The sequence below is a fragment of the Erpetoichthys calabaricus genome, chromosome 7 (genome assembly GCF_900747795.2).
Source record: "Erpetoichthys calabaricus chromosome 7, fErpCal1.3, whole genome shotgun sequence".
Classification (NCBI taxonomy): domain Eukaryota; kingdom Metazoa; phylum Chordata; class Cladistia; order Polypteriformes; family Polypteridae; genus Erpetoichthys; species Erpetoichthys calabaricus.
The window spans coordinates 194,635,651-194,653,822 of NC_041400.2; the positions used below are offsets into that span (position 1 = coordinate 194,635,651).

Here is an 18,172-nt window from a genome sequence, read left to right on the forward strand (position 1 = left end):
TCTTTTATGTATCCAATAACAAATGGCATATAAGAGACACATGCATTGCATTAGTCATTCCAACAGATGGTGCATCACAAACATTAACGCTTCTTTTAGGAATCCCATACAAAATGGTGTATAAGAGACACATGCATTGCATTAGTCATTCCAACAGATGGCGCGTCACAAACATTAACACTTCTTTTATGTATCCCATACCAAATGGCACATAAGAGACACGTGCATTGCATTAGTCATTCCAACAGATGGTGCGTCACAAACATTAACACTTCTTTTATGTATCCAATAACAAATGACATATAAGAGACACATGCATTGTATTTGTCATTCCAACAGATGGCAAGTCACAAACATTAACGCTTCTTTAAGTTTTTCCATACCAAATGCCATATAAGAGACACATTCATTGCATTAGTCATTCCAACAGATGGCGCGTCACAAACATTAACACTTCTTTTATGTATCCCATACCAAATGGCACATAAGAGACACGTGCATTGTATTAGTCATTCCAACAGATGGTGCGTCACAAACATGACACTGCTTTTACAAATCCATTACCAAATAGCATATAACAGAAACATACAGTGCATTTGCCATTCCAACAGATGGTGCACCACAAACATTATCAGTGCTTTTACGACTCGTATATCAAAGTTGTTGTGAAGACAACAAAGTGCAAAACCTTATTTGAGAAGTGTGTTGTTTTTAGAGATGAAAGGTTGTCAATAAAAGTGTGCTGTTACTTACAAACTCATATGGCATCAGTAAATTTAGCAAAATCATAATCCAAACATTATTTTGGTTTTGACAGTATTTATTTTTCAGACACCAAACTGAAACTTCAGTATATCTGTTATGTGTGCAAAGTAAGATAGATTAGTTCATGATGATCATAACATCAACCAAAAGATGGTGCATCACAAACATTTGTAGTAATGAAATGCATTACATTTGTCACTCCAACAGATGGTGCATCATATACATTGGCACTGCTTTAACAAATCCCATGCCAAATTCCATAAAACAGCGATATACAGTATGCATTCCATTTTTTCTTCCAACAGACAGCGCATCACAAACATCAGTACTGCATTTACAAATCCCATGCCAAATAACATAAAACAGACAAACAGTATGCATTGCATTTTCCTTTCCAACAGTTTACAAATCCCATACCAAATGACATAAAACAGAGACAAACAGTATGCATTACATTGGTTGTTGCAACAGGCAGCATATCACAAACATTAGCACGTCTTTTACAAATTCCATACCAGATGGCATATAACTGAGGCACAAGAATAATTACTCACTCCAACAGATGGTGCATCACAAACATTAGTCCTGCTTTTACAAATCCAATACCAAAATGGCACATAAAAGAAACATCAACATTGCAATTGTCATTCAAACAGATGGTGCATCACAAGAATCTTTATTAATAAAATGCATTGCATTTTCCATTCCAACAGATGGCGCATCACAAACATTACCACTGGTTTTAAAAACTTAATACCAAATTCCGCAAAACAGAGACATACAGTAGGCACTGCACTTGTCATTCCACCAGATAGCACATCACAAACATTAACACTGCTTTTACAAATCTCATACCAGATGGCATATAACTGAGACACAAGAATAATATTAATCACTCCAACATATGGTGCATCACAAACATTAGCACTGCTATTACAAATCCAATACCAAAATGGCACATAACAGAAACACAGACTTTGCAATTGTCATTGAAACAGATGGTGCATCACAAGAATCTTTATTAATAAAATGCATTGCATTTTCCATTTCAACAGATGGCTCATCACAAACATTAGCACTGTTTTTAAAAACCCATTACCAAATGCCACAAAACAGAGACATACAATAGGCACTGCATTTGTCATTCCACCAGCACATCACAAACATTAACACTGCTTTTACAAATCCTACATCAAATGGCATAAAACAGAGACAAACAGTAGGCATTTTATATTCCATTTCAACAGGTGGCGCATCCCAAACATTTGCACCTCTTTGACATATCACTTACCAAATGGCATATAACTGAGACATAGACATTGCATTTGTCATTCCAACAGATGGTGCATCTCAAACAGTAGCACTGCTTTTACAAATCCCATGCCAAATGGTACATAACTGAGACATATGCATTCATAATTTGATTGATAATTGATAATTTACTTTTTTTTGCCATATACAATTTCTTGTATTAGGAATTTGTCATTTTTCACACACCCCAACTTACTCTCCAGAGACACACGGAGTGTGGGGTCAGAGCGCAGGGTCAGCTATTTGTACAGCACCCTTGGAGCAACTGCAGATTAAGTCCAAACAGAGTAGCATTCCTTCTGTTACTGCTAGGATTTGAACTGGCAACCTTCGAGCTACCGGCCCAGATTCTTTAGCCAGAGAGCCTTTTGTCTCTATCATTCCAACAGATGGCACATCACAAGCATTTTAGTAATACCATGCATTGCTTTTCCCATTCCAAACTATAATTTTACAAATCCCACACCAAGTGCCATATAACAGAGACATATGCATTGCATGGTGCACAGCAAACATTAACACCGTGGATCATGTTGATTACTTAGTTTTCAACCCACTTTAGGCGGGTACCACAAATACTTCTTTATAAAGAGAATGCTGAGATGTTCCCCAAGTCTATAAAATACCTCATATTTGTAGTGACATGGGGGAATCCTCCCTTCGCTGAAAATGAAATGCAGAGCCTGAATGCGAACGGTGCCCAATTCTAGCACATGGGTCAGCCATTTAGTGTAATAAGTGACTGGCTTAAGAGAAGCGCTGCTGGGCATTGATAAGACATACAAACCACCAGTGGCACTGGAACGGTGGCTCCCTACCTACAGTGCACGTATCGGTCATTGACAGCCAATCTTGATTAAACCTTTGTGTCACAAAGCATTATGGAACTAATAGCTGCTGTCATAGATGACACGGGTTGCCTGGCATCCTAGCCAGGGTGGATGGTACTTTACCAGGCCGGGAATCCTTTATAAAGAATGGAGATGAATGGACGGGTATCCCGACCAGGCTGGTTAGTGGTACCTTTCCCAGCCATTATAGGGGAAGGGCAGAGGGAGGCTGCCTCCCAGGGCCATGTGTTCCCCCAGTACACCAGGTGACAATATCTCTCTGGGATGGCTCCAGGGTTACATGGGACTTGTAGTTTTGGTGGGCAGCCCGGTTGGGGTCTGCGGGTGCCGTTAGTTACAGCTGCTGGAGACAGGATTGCCCTGTCACAAAAAAAAGATCCCCTCTGACCCAGAAGTGTTTCCATGTGGTCATCATACACGCTGGTTCGGGCTGACAAGCAGCTGCTCCATCCCACATAGGGAGATGGAGGACAAGGCTAGAGGTGATAATGATGATGGTGATGATGATGATGATGTGTCAAGGAAGAACCGGTAAAAGCTACTTTATCCAATCAAAATACTCCATTGTTTGAACCCGTGACTGCACGGCTTAGCTGTGTCTCTTTGTGGTTGTGGTGCTGCTACGCCCCCTACAGGTCACAGTGCACTACAACAAGCGCTAAACCCACCACAATTAACCCTTCGTGCGGCAACAGCAACCATCAGCAAACAGGCTATTGGCTGTCAGAAAGAAGCGTTCGGTCAGTACATGTGACACAGGGCTGCCATTGTCTACACGAGATCACCGAGCGCGATCGGCAAATCAGACGTACCCCACGACAAAATGTCACGAAATGTTAAGAGGACGACAGTATGGGACATTTAAGGCATTTTTGAACTTAAAAACCCAGTTTGCTCATTTTGGGCCCTGTTTAGGCTGAAGCCTGCAATTTGGGGTCAGGCTATTGTGGACAGGCCTCAGTAGGATCCTACTTTTGTGGCACTTTTTTTTTTTTTTTGCAAGCCTTTTGTTATGGTCCAGACCCCCTGTTGATGTGTGAGTGGGTCACCTGATAAGACTGCCATCCTGTCCACTGAAGATTCCTGTGTCCTGTCAGGCCTCTAACAACCCTGAACTGGATTAAACCAGTTTTCAGACTGGACTAGAATTTGGACTTTATGAAGTCTAAACAAATGCAGACCCTCTGCCTATTCAGACCCTAATTTTGTCACATTTTCATTAAAAGTGTCACACACTGTCACCCCTTCCAAGCTGGGGCCGGCTAATAATACAACAGAATCCGTCTTGAGCAGAAGTAAGCCGAGCTCTCTCTCTGCCTAAGCAAATCACGCGACCCGTGAGGTTAAACAAGAGTTTAAATTTGGAATCCAAACCCGCAGGGACTGAGGACGGAGCGCCAGGCGTTGCTCATTTCAGCACAATAATGGAGGGAGGGAGGGGTGGCGTCCCGACAAAGCAAGCAGGCCGCATTCGTTTTGGAGGAAACGAGAAAGACCCTTAGCTTGACTTGACGGGACTTGTCGGCAGCAACGCCTGCTAATTTCATTCACATCCTGGTGAGATGGGCACAGATGGGTAAGCTGCTATTCGGCCCCCTGTGCAATTAAACTCAGCTGGCACTAACTAGCTGTCTTTGGGTCCTTCTCAACACCCCGACTGTACAGATCAGACAACCACTGAAGAATAAAGGTGTCAAGACAAATAAGCAGACGCAAAGCCCACCCTATGACTTACATCAAATTTTTGGGGAGGGGGGAGTCTCAAAGTAGCCTTTACTGTGTCAAACTGTGTGACTGGGGGGGGGGGGGGTGTTGTCACGGGAGCACGTTGCCCCCCAGTAAATGGAATCCACGACTGAAAAGTCACTGGAAAAGTCGCGTGCCTTCACCTGCAGGACAGCGGGGTGGCACAGGCACCTCACAGATCAATCAGGGGTACACTTACTGTTTGAGTGGGCACACATCCTTGCCTTGGGTGGGCACACAAGGTCACTCTGAACTGGTCAGGCCTGTGTGTAACTAAGCTTACGGAGGGCCGCACTTTGCAGCCTGTCCTGCTGGGATGTGGGCACAAGACCCTCCACGACCCTAAACTCAATTAAACAGGTACGGATAACGGATGGGTGGGCCAACGTTAAGGGCAGGCAGGCTGCAGACGCCAGGCCTCTGGTGCTTTGAGACAGAAGAAGCAAAGCACCGTCTCAGGAACTGTGTGGGGGGCTACACGCCGAGTCCTCCCTTCCGTCTGCCTGCTATCTGCCCCTCCTAAGTAACACTAATTATGTGGCAGTCGTATGATACGAGGGGCAGGGAAACTGAAAGGGGCCTGGATGGTGGCATTGGTCTAGGGCTGCAAACTCTGCGCCTTTGTCATTTGAGCCCCACTGTGCTTGTTGAAGTATGCTTTTCATTTTCACAGTGGAAGACCCTCTGCCCGTTTTTATTCAATTATTCTTCATGTTCATGGACTATGCCATATGGGAGGAAAAGTAACACAAACACCGGGAGAACAAAACACACACAATGCCAGAACAAAGCAGAATCACCACAGGCTGCAGACAATGCCCACCACAGTGGGCACAATTAAAGAAAAAACCCTGGACAAGGTGCCAAAACAGAACCAGCAGTTCATCATCAAAAAAACCTGGCATGCCAAGAGAAAAAACTGGGAAAAAAATAAGAGAGAAAATCCACAGAAACATCAACTGGACACGCGAGCCACAGAGTGGCAGCGCCAACCAACCAGTGCAGTGCCTGCTATTCATTCAGCTATTCGGACTTGATTTTTATTGTCCCAAATGATCAAACGTGGGCTATTCAAGACAAACTGGGAACATCACAAATGACAGCGGGCACAACTCTACACATGGCTGGCGTGTGACGTTGATGTATTAGACACAGTTGGTCTGAAGAAGTGAAAAATGACAAACATTCACCCCAGCTCTCGTTTGGACTTTCGGCTTACCGAGACTCGAGTCCCGCATGCTCTTCAGCGCGTCCACTAAATTCTTGAATCCCGCACGGCTGTGGTCATTCTGACTGTACAACAGGAACTTCCTGGCATCTGAAAACAGCCGAGATATTCTGGAAAAGGGGGAAAGAAATCCACTTGTTAAAAATCCAGAAGTGCCACGTCTGCTTGGAAAAGAAAAAAAAAAATCACTTAAGGCGTTTGCTGTCACTTGTGTAACACGTAATGCTGGACCAGTAGTGAAAGACGCCATAGGGCACACGACCATGGGTTCAGGGGGGGAGGGGGCGCAAGTCAAATCAGCTGCCACGTCTGAAGGCCATGCAATGTAAACTAATAACGGAATCAGGTCCCGTCTCACTCATTGTTCTTTATCGACCCCCCAATTACAACGCATTCTTCTTATCTGATCTGACTGAACTTTCTCTTACTATCAGAGAATTAGATAGATAGATAGATAGATAGATAGATAGATAGATAGATAGATAGAGATAGATAGAGATAGATAGAGATAGATAGAGATAGATAGAGATAGATAGAGATAGATAGAGATAGATAGATAGATAGATAGATAGATAGATAGATAGATAGGTGAAAGGCACTATATAATAGTAGACAGACAGACAGTATACATCTGTCTGTCTATCTTATACATTGATTGTACCCAAACCAAGCATACAGATGTCCATCCAGTTTCAGGTACAATTTCACAACAAGACCTGACAGGGTGCCAGTCTACCGCAGGGTGGACACACACACACACACACACACACATCAGGGCCAGTTCAGCATTACCAGTTCACCTAGCGTGGAGCTCTTTGGCCTACGAGATGAAACTCGAGCCGTGGTAGGAGACCCATGCAGACACCTACAGAACATGTTAACCTCACGCAGGGAATGCCCAGGACTTGAATGCCAGTCTCGGTGGTTCTGGGCGGCTGTGCTACCCCTGTGCCGATGTGCTTTTCTTCCCAGAGTTCTAAGGTTTCCCCCTGTGGGGGGGTTTGTGCTGGTGGTCCTGCCTTGCACCCAATGCTCTTTGGATGGCTCATTCTTGTGTTACATTGTCATTGTACCCCACCTCATTAAGTGCTTTGGTTTAATGACCTCGATATGAAACACAGGATGTTTAAGTCTGTTGAGCACCTTTCATGCCATTCACGTACCATCAGTCATTTTCTAACCCACACAGTCCTGAAGAGGGTCACAGTGGCTCTTCTGGAGCCCATCCCAGCTAGCACTGGGCACATGGCAGGGGCACAAACCCTGGACAGGGCACCAGTCCATCAGCATAAAAACAAAAACCTGCCCACTAAAGGCTCCTGCCATTCTTGGAGAGCTGCAGTGTTGTACTTACATGGACTTATCAAAGTTTCCAACTGCTCCTGGGGACTCTCCTGGTGTTGGGTATCGAAAGCAGGGATTGTTGGCATTACAGATGATTCCTTGTACCCATGGCAGTGTCCCCGCTGATGGCAAAGCCTTATTCGGAAAATGACCTGTTAAAAAAAAACAAAAGAAAAGCAACACCAATGATATGAAGTGGGCTATGGTGGTCATCTAGGTAGCCAAAGGCTGCCAGTTTAGTCTTCACTACTTGTCACCCTGTGTGTGCCAACACTGGATATGCACACATGTGTGCCTCACACACTCTGTGTCACTCTCCTGCTGGAGCTGTTGGTGACATTTCTTCTGTTTTAACTTTCAGATCCTGTCTGTGGCTTTGTGGCTCAGAGTCAGGTGCCCGCTGGTTCTTGCCTGCATTGATAAGATCTGTAAACTGCCAATCTTTAATTGCATTAAGGTGGGTTGAGACTCCTATAGCAATTTATGAATTGATAATTTAATTATCCTGCCCATTTTTCTATGATATGGTCTTGAGGTGCCAAAGCTTTGCAAGCAATATGGGGAGTAAGGAAGAAATCAGTCCTGGCAGGAGATGCCAGTTAATTACTGGGCACACAAACTCACTTGCCAGTTAGCAGAACATGTATGAGAAAACCGGATTTAGGCTTAGGGTTAGGGTGAGGACATAAGAACTGCCCACACGTGCAGTGACCAAGGTGACCAGCGCAGCTTGTGCCAGGCTATGCCACCGCAGTACCTTCAAGAAATATTCAGATGCCTTCACCTTATTCACGTTTTCTTATTACGCTAACATCGTTGAAGTTTATTTTTCCCCACATCAAGCAACACTCGATACAAATTGAAAAAAAGGACTTTAGACATCTTTGCAAATTTATTAAAAATAAAAATAACAAGTGAAATATCCCACAGTAATTCGGGCCCTTTGTGCTATGACCCCCAAAATCTGCCTCAGGTGTTCTATCGGTCAGCGCCGAGATGTCTGGTGGCCAATTCACTTGGCTGCCCGTGATAAGGAAAGGCAGACAGCCGTCTACTGAAGACCCCCAAAGTTGAGCAAAAAAAAATAATCAAGCCAAGGGGAAAGGCGCTATATAAATAAAATGTATTATGATTATTATTAATGTATGTAATGGTTAATGAGAACAACAGATAGATAGATAGATAGATAGATAGATAGATAGATAGATAGATAGATAGATAGATAGATAGATAGATAGATAGATAGATATGAAAGGCACTATATAATAATAGATAGATAGATATGATTATAACAAGCCGTACGGTCCAAGAAGTTACCTGCAGAACTTAAAGAGACCTGCTGGTGTCGAGGACTACGATAAATTCTGCAATGCCGCAGGTTCAAACGAGTGCAGCGGCCTCCAGAAGTTTTAAATAGCAGGAGTTTGGATCAACCACAACTCTTCCTAGAGCCAAACTGAGCAATTACGGTGTAGCAGCAGTGCTACATACTAAAAGGGTACTACATATCCCAGCAGCCCCGGCGGTTTAATGCTACTGGATAGTTTTGAGGGTGCAGGGGCTGATGGGAAGAAGATCGAGCCATCAGGCCCTTTAAAAAGGGAAACTGGCAAGACAACACAATTAATTTTTGTGTACCCCAAAATCACCCAATGGGCTTTTACAGCCGCCCCCCCCAAGCCTTGAGTGTCTAAGAAGACATTCCCAGAAAAACAAATAGTAATAAAATGGAAGAAATCTCGGGAAAGCCAATTCGAAGAGAGAGACCTCTTTCCAAGTAGGTTGGATGTTTGGGGGTGGTGGGTAACAATAAAAAAAGGGGGTCAATATAATACAATACAATACACAGAATAGAACAAAAGTGATCCTCAATACAATACGATATATTACAAGGCCAGAGTAGATGATATCACAGAACAGGATTCTGATTGGTTCAGAGTCCTGGAGACCTGCTGGCCATTTGAGTCAGCGCTGGGCTGTTCAGATGCCATTTGGGTTACCCGTTGATTACCTTGGATTACTGCTCCTGTCTGGATTGAGTGGTCTGTCTGTCTGTCTGTGTGGGTTTGTATGGATTGGACACGCCTCCTTCGGAGGGACCGCCCCCAATCACCGCATCAGGACACCGGTAGGACACTCTTACATCGTCAATTTGCTGTGCTACACTGGACTGTGAGTCGCACTTTGTTTGTCTATTGGATTGTTGTTGAGTTCGTTATGCCATTGGGGTCGTTGCATACACGTTTTTTGTTATATTGTACATTCTTTTTTCTTATATTTCATTATTATTTATCGATTCACTGGGTCAATCTCTGTGTTTTTTGAGTGAGAGAGTGCATGCCAGGCCAAGGCTGGCTGAGTTCCTGGAGTCCCCTACCTACACAACCACTCAGCAAGTCACAATATACATAGATTAGCATAGGAGCCCCTATGCCAGTGGTGCCCTCGGGCAACTGCCCAGCATGCCCATGTGTTAAGACAGCACTGTCCAGGCCATATAGAAATCCCAAAAAGTAGGGAGCGTATCTCCCTGCATCACCCCTAACCACATCCAGGGACCAAAACAGGGCTGTGCTGCAGGACTACAATTCCCAGCATTCCAAATGGGTACTGAAACCCAGAGATGCTGCCATTTAGCAGGTCGGTGGGGGGCATACAGCCCTGAAATGGAGACCAACACTCTCTGTTGTATTGGCCTCTTGGCCAGTTAATGGACGGCAGCCTATACGTGTTGCCCATTACAGCGTTCCCATTGCTGGCAGCACTGAGTACAAAGCAGAAACGAACTGCGTGTGGGACACCAGTGGATTCGCTGCCCAATCTACCTAACATGGAGAACATGCAAAGTCCACACAGGCAAAGGATTTGACCTCAAAATGCTGGTCCACAAGCAGCTCCTACAACTCTGCTTAGTCCTCCTCGCCGTCACATTAAGGCACAAGCAGGACCCTAGTGTTTCACGGTCCAATGTCTCAGCCATAGTGTATGATGATGATGATGATAATAATGGAGTCGGGAGTTGTGAAGCAGCAGCAGCAGTGGCAGCATGCCAGTCATATGATGACCTTTGCAGTTCGCTGACACGGATCTGTCAAGATAACACCACCGATATCAGTGTACTCCTGACATGACATCAATTAAGGGCCAGGTTCCAACACATCCGTCAGCAGAAGCAGATTAGATAATTTTCTTAATCGCATACAAGATTTTCAGGAGGTGGCCATCCAGTCCGGGGCGAGTAACGCGAGGGGACGATTCCTCGGGGACACGTTCTCAAGATGGGTCACCGTCTGTACTTTAGGCCTCTGCTTTCTCCTGCTTATCAACACTCGAGACATACCGGCATCCTCGCGTTCCCTTAGTGTGCGAATCCTAGCGATTTCCATTAACCCTTTCCAAACAGCTACTCTCTGCCAACCTGGGAATGATTCTGGGGTGGCAGTGGGCTCAAGTGGTCTGAGCTCAGGTTGGACATTCACTTCACTTTGCACAATCTGCACAAACTCCAAAAAAAAAAAAAAAATGTGGCGACTCCGTGGTGTCAACTTTAGGAGATTGTTGTGCCGACCAATAGAAGCGTCCCATTCACGGGGAGAGGCGAACTAAAGAAAAGGGGGGAGAACTGACACCTCTGAAGGCCTAAATGAGGTCCAATAGAGATAACGTCCCACCACGGTCGCTTCTGATGCTGATGTCTGGGGGGGCCCAATAGCACAGGACACCGTCAGAGGGTCCGGTGGGCTCCATGCCTCAGCTGGTTAGAGCTGTTTAGGCAGCACTTGGGGGACCTGCAGTGTCCTCCATAATGTTTGGGACAAAGGACACATTTATTCTGTGATTTGCTCCCTCTGGTCCACAGTTTAAAATTAAAAATCAAACAATTCAGTGAATATTGAAGGGGATTTGCAGAACATTTCATTCACACCACACTTCTTCTACATGGTCCCCCCATTTCAGGGGCACCATAACGGCAGGTCCATTAAAGCCGTTGTCACATTTAGGACTTTGTCACATATCCCAGCATGCAATGACTTCTTGACGTCTGCCATTCACAAACATCAGCAGGTGCTGAGGGTCTTCTCTGGTGAATCCTCTAATGCAGTCATCTTCAGCTCCTGCTTGTTTCGGGGGGGCTTGTCCCACCTTAAGTTTTCTCTTCAGCATATGGAAGGCCTGCTCAGTTGGATTGAATTCAAGTGACTGGCTTGGCCATTCCAGAATTTTCCATTTTTTTTATATCTTTGACAAACCCCCATGATGCCTCAGCAGTGTGTTTGGCTCATCATCTTATTGTAGGATGGCACGCCGTCCAGGGAGTTTGGGGGCCTTTACTGGGACTTGAGCAGATTAGATGTTTCTCCACACCTCAGAATTCATTGTGCTGTCAGCAGGTCCATCATCAATGAAGAGAAGTGTGCCAGGACCTGTGCCAGCCGTACATGCCCAAACCATAACACCTCCAGCACCACCACGTTTAAGAGATGAGGTGGTCTGCTTTGGATCTCAGGCAGTTCCTTCTCATCTCCACACTTTGCTCTCACCGTCACTCTGATGAGGTTCATCTTTGTCTCGTCGGTCCACAAGACCTTTTCCCAAAATTCTGCAGGCTCATTGATGTCCTTTTTCCCAAACTGTCACCTGGCCACCCTGTTTTTGTGGTCTCCATCTTGCTGTGTTTCCTCCTCTGTGTTTCTGTTCATGATGTCTTCTGCTGATAGTAGTCTCTGACACACACATCGGCCCCCTGAAGACTGTTTCTGGTCTGTCGGACAGGCGTTGGGGGCTTTGTCTTGACCACAGTGAGGATTCTCCTGTCCTCAGTGGTGGAGGTCTTCCTTGGCCCACCACCAGTGCCTTTGTGATTACTGAGCCCACCAATGTGCTCTTTCTTCTTCATGATATTCCAGACAGTTGATTTTGGTCATCAAGTTTTTCCCGATGCCCCCAATGGTTTTATTTTTGTGTTTCAGACTCATGATGGCCTCTTTGTCTTTCACTGGCACAGATCTTGTCCTCACACAATGGTGACTCCAGACACTACAAAGGGTAGCAGCAAGCCAAGAGGTCTTATGAAGCCATGAAACCCACCTGAGGGATCACCAACTGTGCCTGTGACCCCAAACATTAAGGTTCCCTGAAATGGGGGGCTGGTGTAGAAAAAGTGTTGTGTGACTGAAATGAACGCAAAGACCCTTCAAGTCTGCAATGCGTACTTTGATGATGACGTCTTAATTGTCTGATTTGTAATTTGAAACTGTGGACCACAAGGGGACATCAAACACAAATGGGTCTTTGGTAAAAACATCATGGAGGGCACTGCAGATGGCACTTTACTGATCCCCAAGACGAAACAACATATTGTGAAAGGGGGAACCAGGAACAAGCAGTTTGTTACCCCTTGGTAATGCCAAACCAGGCCACTATGGCGCACTGGGAGTTAAAAATCACAGGAGGACTGGGCAGTACAGACAGACTGCTTGTGCCAAACATTATGGGGGGCACCATAGATAATATTGTAGTAGGCAGGTGGTTTGCTGTCCACATGATGGGATGGATCCAGTATGTTTAGTTCAGATTCAGTGCCCACTCTCACAGGGGTGCGCAATCTGACCATTGTAGACTGTGATCAATCTCTTAAAGACGTCCACAATCTAGAATTGTCAAGTGAATCGTACAGATCGTGATCTTTTATGATATTATTGATGTGGACTTTCAGAAAGCATTTGATAAGGTGCCACATGAGAGGGTGGGCATCAAATTAAAAGAAATGGCAGTTCAGGGTGATGTTTGTAGATGGGTGCAGAATTGGCTCAGACACAGGAAGGGGAGGGTGATGGTGTGAGGAACCTCATCAGAACTGGGTGACACTAAGAGTGGTGACCAGCAGGGGGCAGTGCTAGGGCCGCTGCTATTTTTAATATCTATAAATGATTAAGATAGGAATATAAATAATAGGCTGGTGAAGTTTGCAGATGATACCAAGTGAGGTGGATTAGCAGATAATTTGAAATCTGTTATATTATCACAGAAGGACTTGGATAGCAGACAGGCTTGGGCAGATTTGTGGATGATGAAATTTAATGTCAGTAAATGTAAAGAATTACATGTAGGAAGTAACAATGTGAGGTCTGAATACACAATGGGCAGTCGGAAAATCGAGAGTCCACCTTATGAGAAGGAGGTAGGAGTCGTAGTGGACTCTAAGCTATCGACTTCCAGACAGTGTTCAGAAGCCATTAAGAAAGGCTAACAGAATGTCAGGTTATATAGCGCCTTGACGTGTGGAGTACAAGTCACAGGAGGTTCTGCTCAGTCTTTATAACACACTGGTGAGGCTTCATCTGGAGTCCTGTGTGCAGTTTTGGTCTCCATAAAGACATAGCAGCACTAGAGAAAGTCCAGAGAAGAGCAACTGGGCTGATTCCAGGGCTACAGGGGATGAATTATGAGGAAAAATTAAAAGAGCTGAGCATTAAGGAGATGAAGAGGAGACCTGACTGAAGTGTTTAAAATGATGAAGTGAATTAGTCCAGTGGATCAAGATGATGACTTTAAAATGAGTTCATCACGAACACGGGGACACAGTAGTGAAGGGGAAATTTCGCACAAACATTAGGAAGTTTTTCTTTACACAAAGAACGACAGACACGTGGAATAAGCGACCAAGTAGTTTGGTAGACAGTAAGACGTTGGGGACTTTCAAAACTCCACTTGATGTTTTTTTTGGAAGAAATAAGTGGATATTGTGAATTTCCCCTTGGGATTAATAAAGTATCTATCTATCTATCTATCTATCGATAGGACTGGCGAGCTTTGTTGGGCTGAATGGCCTGTCCTCGTCCAGAGTGTTCTAATGTTCTAATGTTTTATATTCTTCTAATACTCGATACTAAGGGATCCGTGCCAAGTCCACAAACCAACAGAATGATTCCCTGCTGCGATTGGCCAAATTACATCACGTGACCCCACCACGGCTTCATCTTGTGTGAAGATGTTGAAAACAGTTTGTGGCGCCGCACATGCAGCATGGCAGGTGAGGAGCTCGTCCCAAAGAAGGACTCGACGTCAGATTGGCTATGCACACGGCACAAAGTCATACTGTATGTAATATGTGTCGGACGACAGTCGGCACTTCGGGAGCCAATACGACAAATCTATTTAATTATCTTAAATGGAGACACCTGAAGGAACACACTGAGACTGTGTCAGTCCACTCATCTGTATCTCACGCGGTCGTGAAGCATAAACAGTCGTCGTTGACCGACGCATTAGAGCAGTCGAAAACAATATGATAAAGGCAGCAAACGATGGAAACAGGTGACTGAGGTGGTCACGTTCTACCTTGCGGAGGGTAGGGTACCATTCACAGCTGTAGACAACGTGGGTTTTAAGAAACTGACGCACACTTTAGATGAATGATCTTTCAAATCGTAAATATTTTTCTGATACGGCCACTCTGCACACGTATAGCGATCGCCGACAGAGGGTGGCAAATAAAGAATGTCAAATTTTTTCCACCGACGCGTGACGGGTGCTGATTACAATTTTTTTAAAAGAACGCTCATGTTTGAAAGGGTCAGAATTTGAAAATTGCCCTTGTTTACATTTTATTATCTCTAGAATTATTTCCACTTGTAATCTATTCACAACTGAATTCAACTTTGTTGGATATCTCTCTATTATATAAAAAAATCCTGCGACAAGACAAGATTTCCTGGGAGATTTTTTTCAAGTCCCGCGAGGCGAGACTTTGGCTGTGAGATTTTCTCAAGTCCCGCCCTCCTCGCCACCATTTACGGTTAACGGCCCACGTCTGCGGCCCTCTCACCTCTCATTGGTGCGAATGCTTTTGTCATCACTGTTCCTGCACTCTCAGCTCTTATACATTTTAACGTTTTCCTCACTTTAAGTTCCCAATAAAAGAAGACGTATTACAGTGCATCCGGTAAGTATTCACAGCTCTTCATCACTTTTTCCACATTTTGTTATGTTACAGCCTTATTCCAAAATGGATTCAATTCATTTTTTTCCTCAGAATTCTACACACAACACCCCATAATGACAACGTGAAAAAAGTTTACTTGATGTTTTTGCAAATTTATTAAAAATAAAAAAATTGAGAAATCCCATGTCCATAAGTATTCACAGCCGTTGCTCAATACTTTGTCGATGCCCCTTTGGCAGCAATTCCAGCCTCAAGTCTTGTTGAATATGATGCCACAAGCTTGGCACACCTATCCTTGGCCAGTTTGGCCCATTCCTCTTTGCAGCACCTCTCAAGCTCCATCAGGTTGGATGGGAAGCGTCGGTGCACAGCCATTTTAAGATCTCTCCAGAGATGTTCAATCAGATTCAAGTCTGGGCTCTGGCTGGGCCACTCAAGGACATTCACACAGTTGTCCTGAAGCCACTCCTTTGATATCTTGGCTGTGTGCTTAGGGTCGTTGTCCTGCTGAAAGATGAACCGTCACCCCAGTCTGAGGTCAAGAGCGCTCTGGAGCAGGTTTTCATCCAGGATGTCTCTGTACATTGCTGCAGTCATCTTTCCCTTTATCCTGACTAGTCTCCCAGTTCCCCACAGCATGATGCTGCCACCACCATGCTTCACTGTAGGGATGGTATTGGCCTGGTGATGAGCGGTGCCTGGTTTCCTCCAAACGTGACGCCTGGCATTCACACCAAAGAGTTCAATCTTTGTCTCATCAGACCAGAGACTTTTCTTTCTCATGGTCTGAGAGTCCTTCAGGTGCCTTTTGGCAAACTCCAGGCGGGCTGCCATTTGCCTTTTACTAAGGAGGGGCTTCCGTCTGGCCACTCTACCATACAGGCCTGATTGGTGGATTGCTGCAGAGATGGTTGTCCTTCTGGAAGGTTCTCCTCTCTCCACAGAGGACCTCTGGAGCTCTGACAGAGTGACCATCGGGTTCTTGGTCACCTCCCTGACTAAGGCCCTTCTCCCCCGATCGCTCAGTTTAGATGGCCGGCCAGCTCTAGGAAGAGTCCTGGTGGTTTTGAACTTCTTCCACTTACGGATGATGGAGGCCACTTTGCTCATTGGGACCTTCAAAGCAGCAGACATTTTTCTGTAACCTTCCCCAGATTTGTGCCTCGAGACAATCCTGTCTCGGAGGTCTACAGACAATTCCTTTGACTTCATGCTTGGTTTGTGCTCTGACATGAACTGTCAACTGTGGGACCTTCTATAGACAGGTGTGTGCCTTTCCAAATCAGGTCCAGTCAACTGAATTTACCACAGGTGGACTCCAATGAAGCTGCAGAAACATCTCAAGGATGATCAGGGGAAACAGGATGGACCTGAGCTCAATTTGGAGCTTCATGGCAAAGGCTGTGAATACTTATGGACATGGGATTTCTCAGTTTTTTTATTTTTAATAAATTTGCAAAAACCTCAAGTAAACTTTTTTCACGTTGTCATTATGGGGTGTTGTGTGTAGAATTCTGAGGAAAAAAATGAATTTAATCCATTTTGGAATAAGGCTGTAACATAACAAAATGTGGACAAAGTGATGAAGTGCTGGGAATACTTTCTGGATGCACTATATATATATATATAAAAGTCAGTGTGTATGTATGAATGTTCCAGCATCATTTCCGAACGGCTGGAGTGATTTTCATGAAACTTGGTACACACGTTTCTCATTAGTCGACTAAAAATACAGCAGGGTGAAATCAACCCTAACCCACTCCATTTTGGGTAGGGCGGGGGGTGATCTTGTGGTCTTGTATTCATGTTATCATCCAGTTGACACTCAGAAGGACCACCAGAGGGCGAACTGGAGGTGACACCACTGCCCGCCTGTTGCTTTTCAAATTAAACAGAGTTGGCCGGTTTCTGAGCGTCAACTGGATGATAACATACATATAAGACCGCAAGACAAGCACATTAGTGAGTCTTCATTGTTTGTTAATTTTTTTTTATTTTTAAAACAATTTAAAAAAAAACACTTTATTTTCCTCCCCAGCAACACTGGGTATTTCAGCTGGTCTTTATCATTTGTCAGTCCAGGATTTTAAAATCACCCGTAGCTTGCAAACCGTTTGACCTGAAATTTGGTACACATATACTACGTGACGTCTACTATCTGCTTGTGGGTGACGATTGGCCTCCAAGGTTCTTCCTCTTTAATTTAATTTTATTTAATTGTAGAATCGACTCTCAGCAGCGGCCAGCAGGGCGGCGCATGCCTACAGACGCCGTTCTCATTCCTACCACCTTCGCCGTCACTTCCCCTACCTCTTCATATCTCAAATCATTCTTGAGGCAGATTGAAGACTTAAGTGCCAGTTTAAGTGAAAAATTAAAGAAAAACGTACTAAGTAATTGCAGCACAAACGCTGACTGACTTAATCAGTTTTAACACAAAAAGATGCCGACGGAAGAAGAGAAGCAGCAGGCTGCTAGGATGGAGATAAGAAGAGCCGCTCAGGAAACAGCAAGCGCATCAACCTCTGAGCAAACAAATGATAGAAAGAAGAGAAAGAAAGAGGATGAAGACTAGGGATGGTCAAGTCAAGTGTGTTCATTGCATGTTATCGTGCAGTGCGCCATTGCTGGTTTAAAATAAAGTGTAACTTAGGTCTTAACGAGTTCGAGTCCAGATATTCCCTTATGTGTACTCCATATTGAAAAGACAGATCGCAATTCAGATCGTGGATCGTGATTTTGTGTTAAAAGGATCGGGAAATTTTTTTTTTTTTTTTTGACAGGTCGCCCACCCTGAACCTGGCATGTTGGAATTGCCTGGAGACTCTAAGCTGGCCACGGTGGGTATACCAGCGGGCCATTTCACAGACCGTTGGCATATCCACGGTTGGTTTATTTTTCATGTCTCGTTTTCAATACGAAGCAAAAATCCCATAACTGGCCGCACACCTTCTTCATTTTGTATTAAATCTCAAATAATTA

The 18,172-nt window shown here is 44.6% G+C and overlaps 1 protein-coding gene across 2 annotated transcripts in view; it reads right to left on the reverse strand.

The window, feature by feature from the left end:
• Positions 1–18,172, reverse strand: part of abca1a (ATP-binding cassette, sub-family A (ABC1), member 1A) — a 156,567-nt gene that overhangs the window by 100,778 nt on the left and 37,617 nt on the right. For both annotated transcript variants that reach the window (XM_051929872.1, XM_028805887.2), the window contains exons 4-5: positions 7,256–7,397; positions 5,893–6,011 (exon numbers count right to left, since the gene is read on the reverse strand). In XM_051929872.1, the coding sequence (XP_051785832.1) occupies positions 5,893–6,011; positions 7,256–7,397 (261 nt within the window). The remainder of the gene's footprint in view (positions 1–5,892; positions 6,012–7,255; positions 7,398–18,172) is intronic.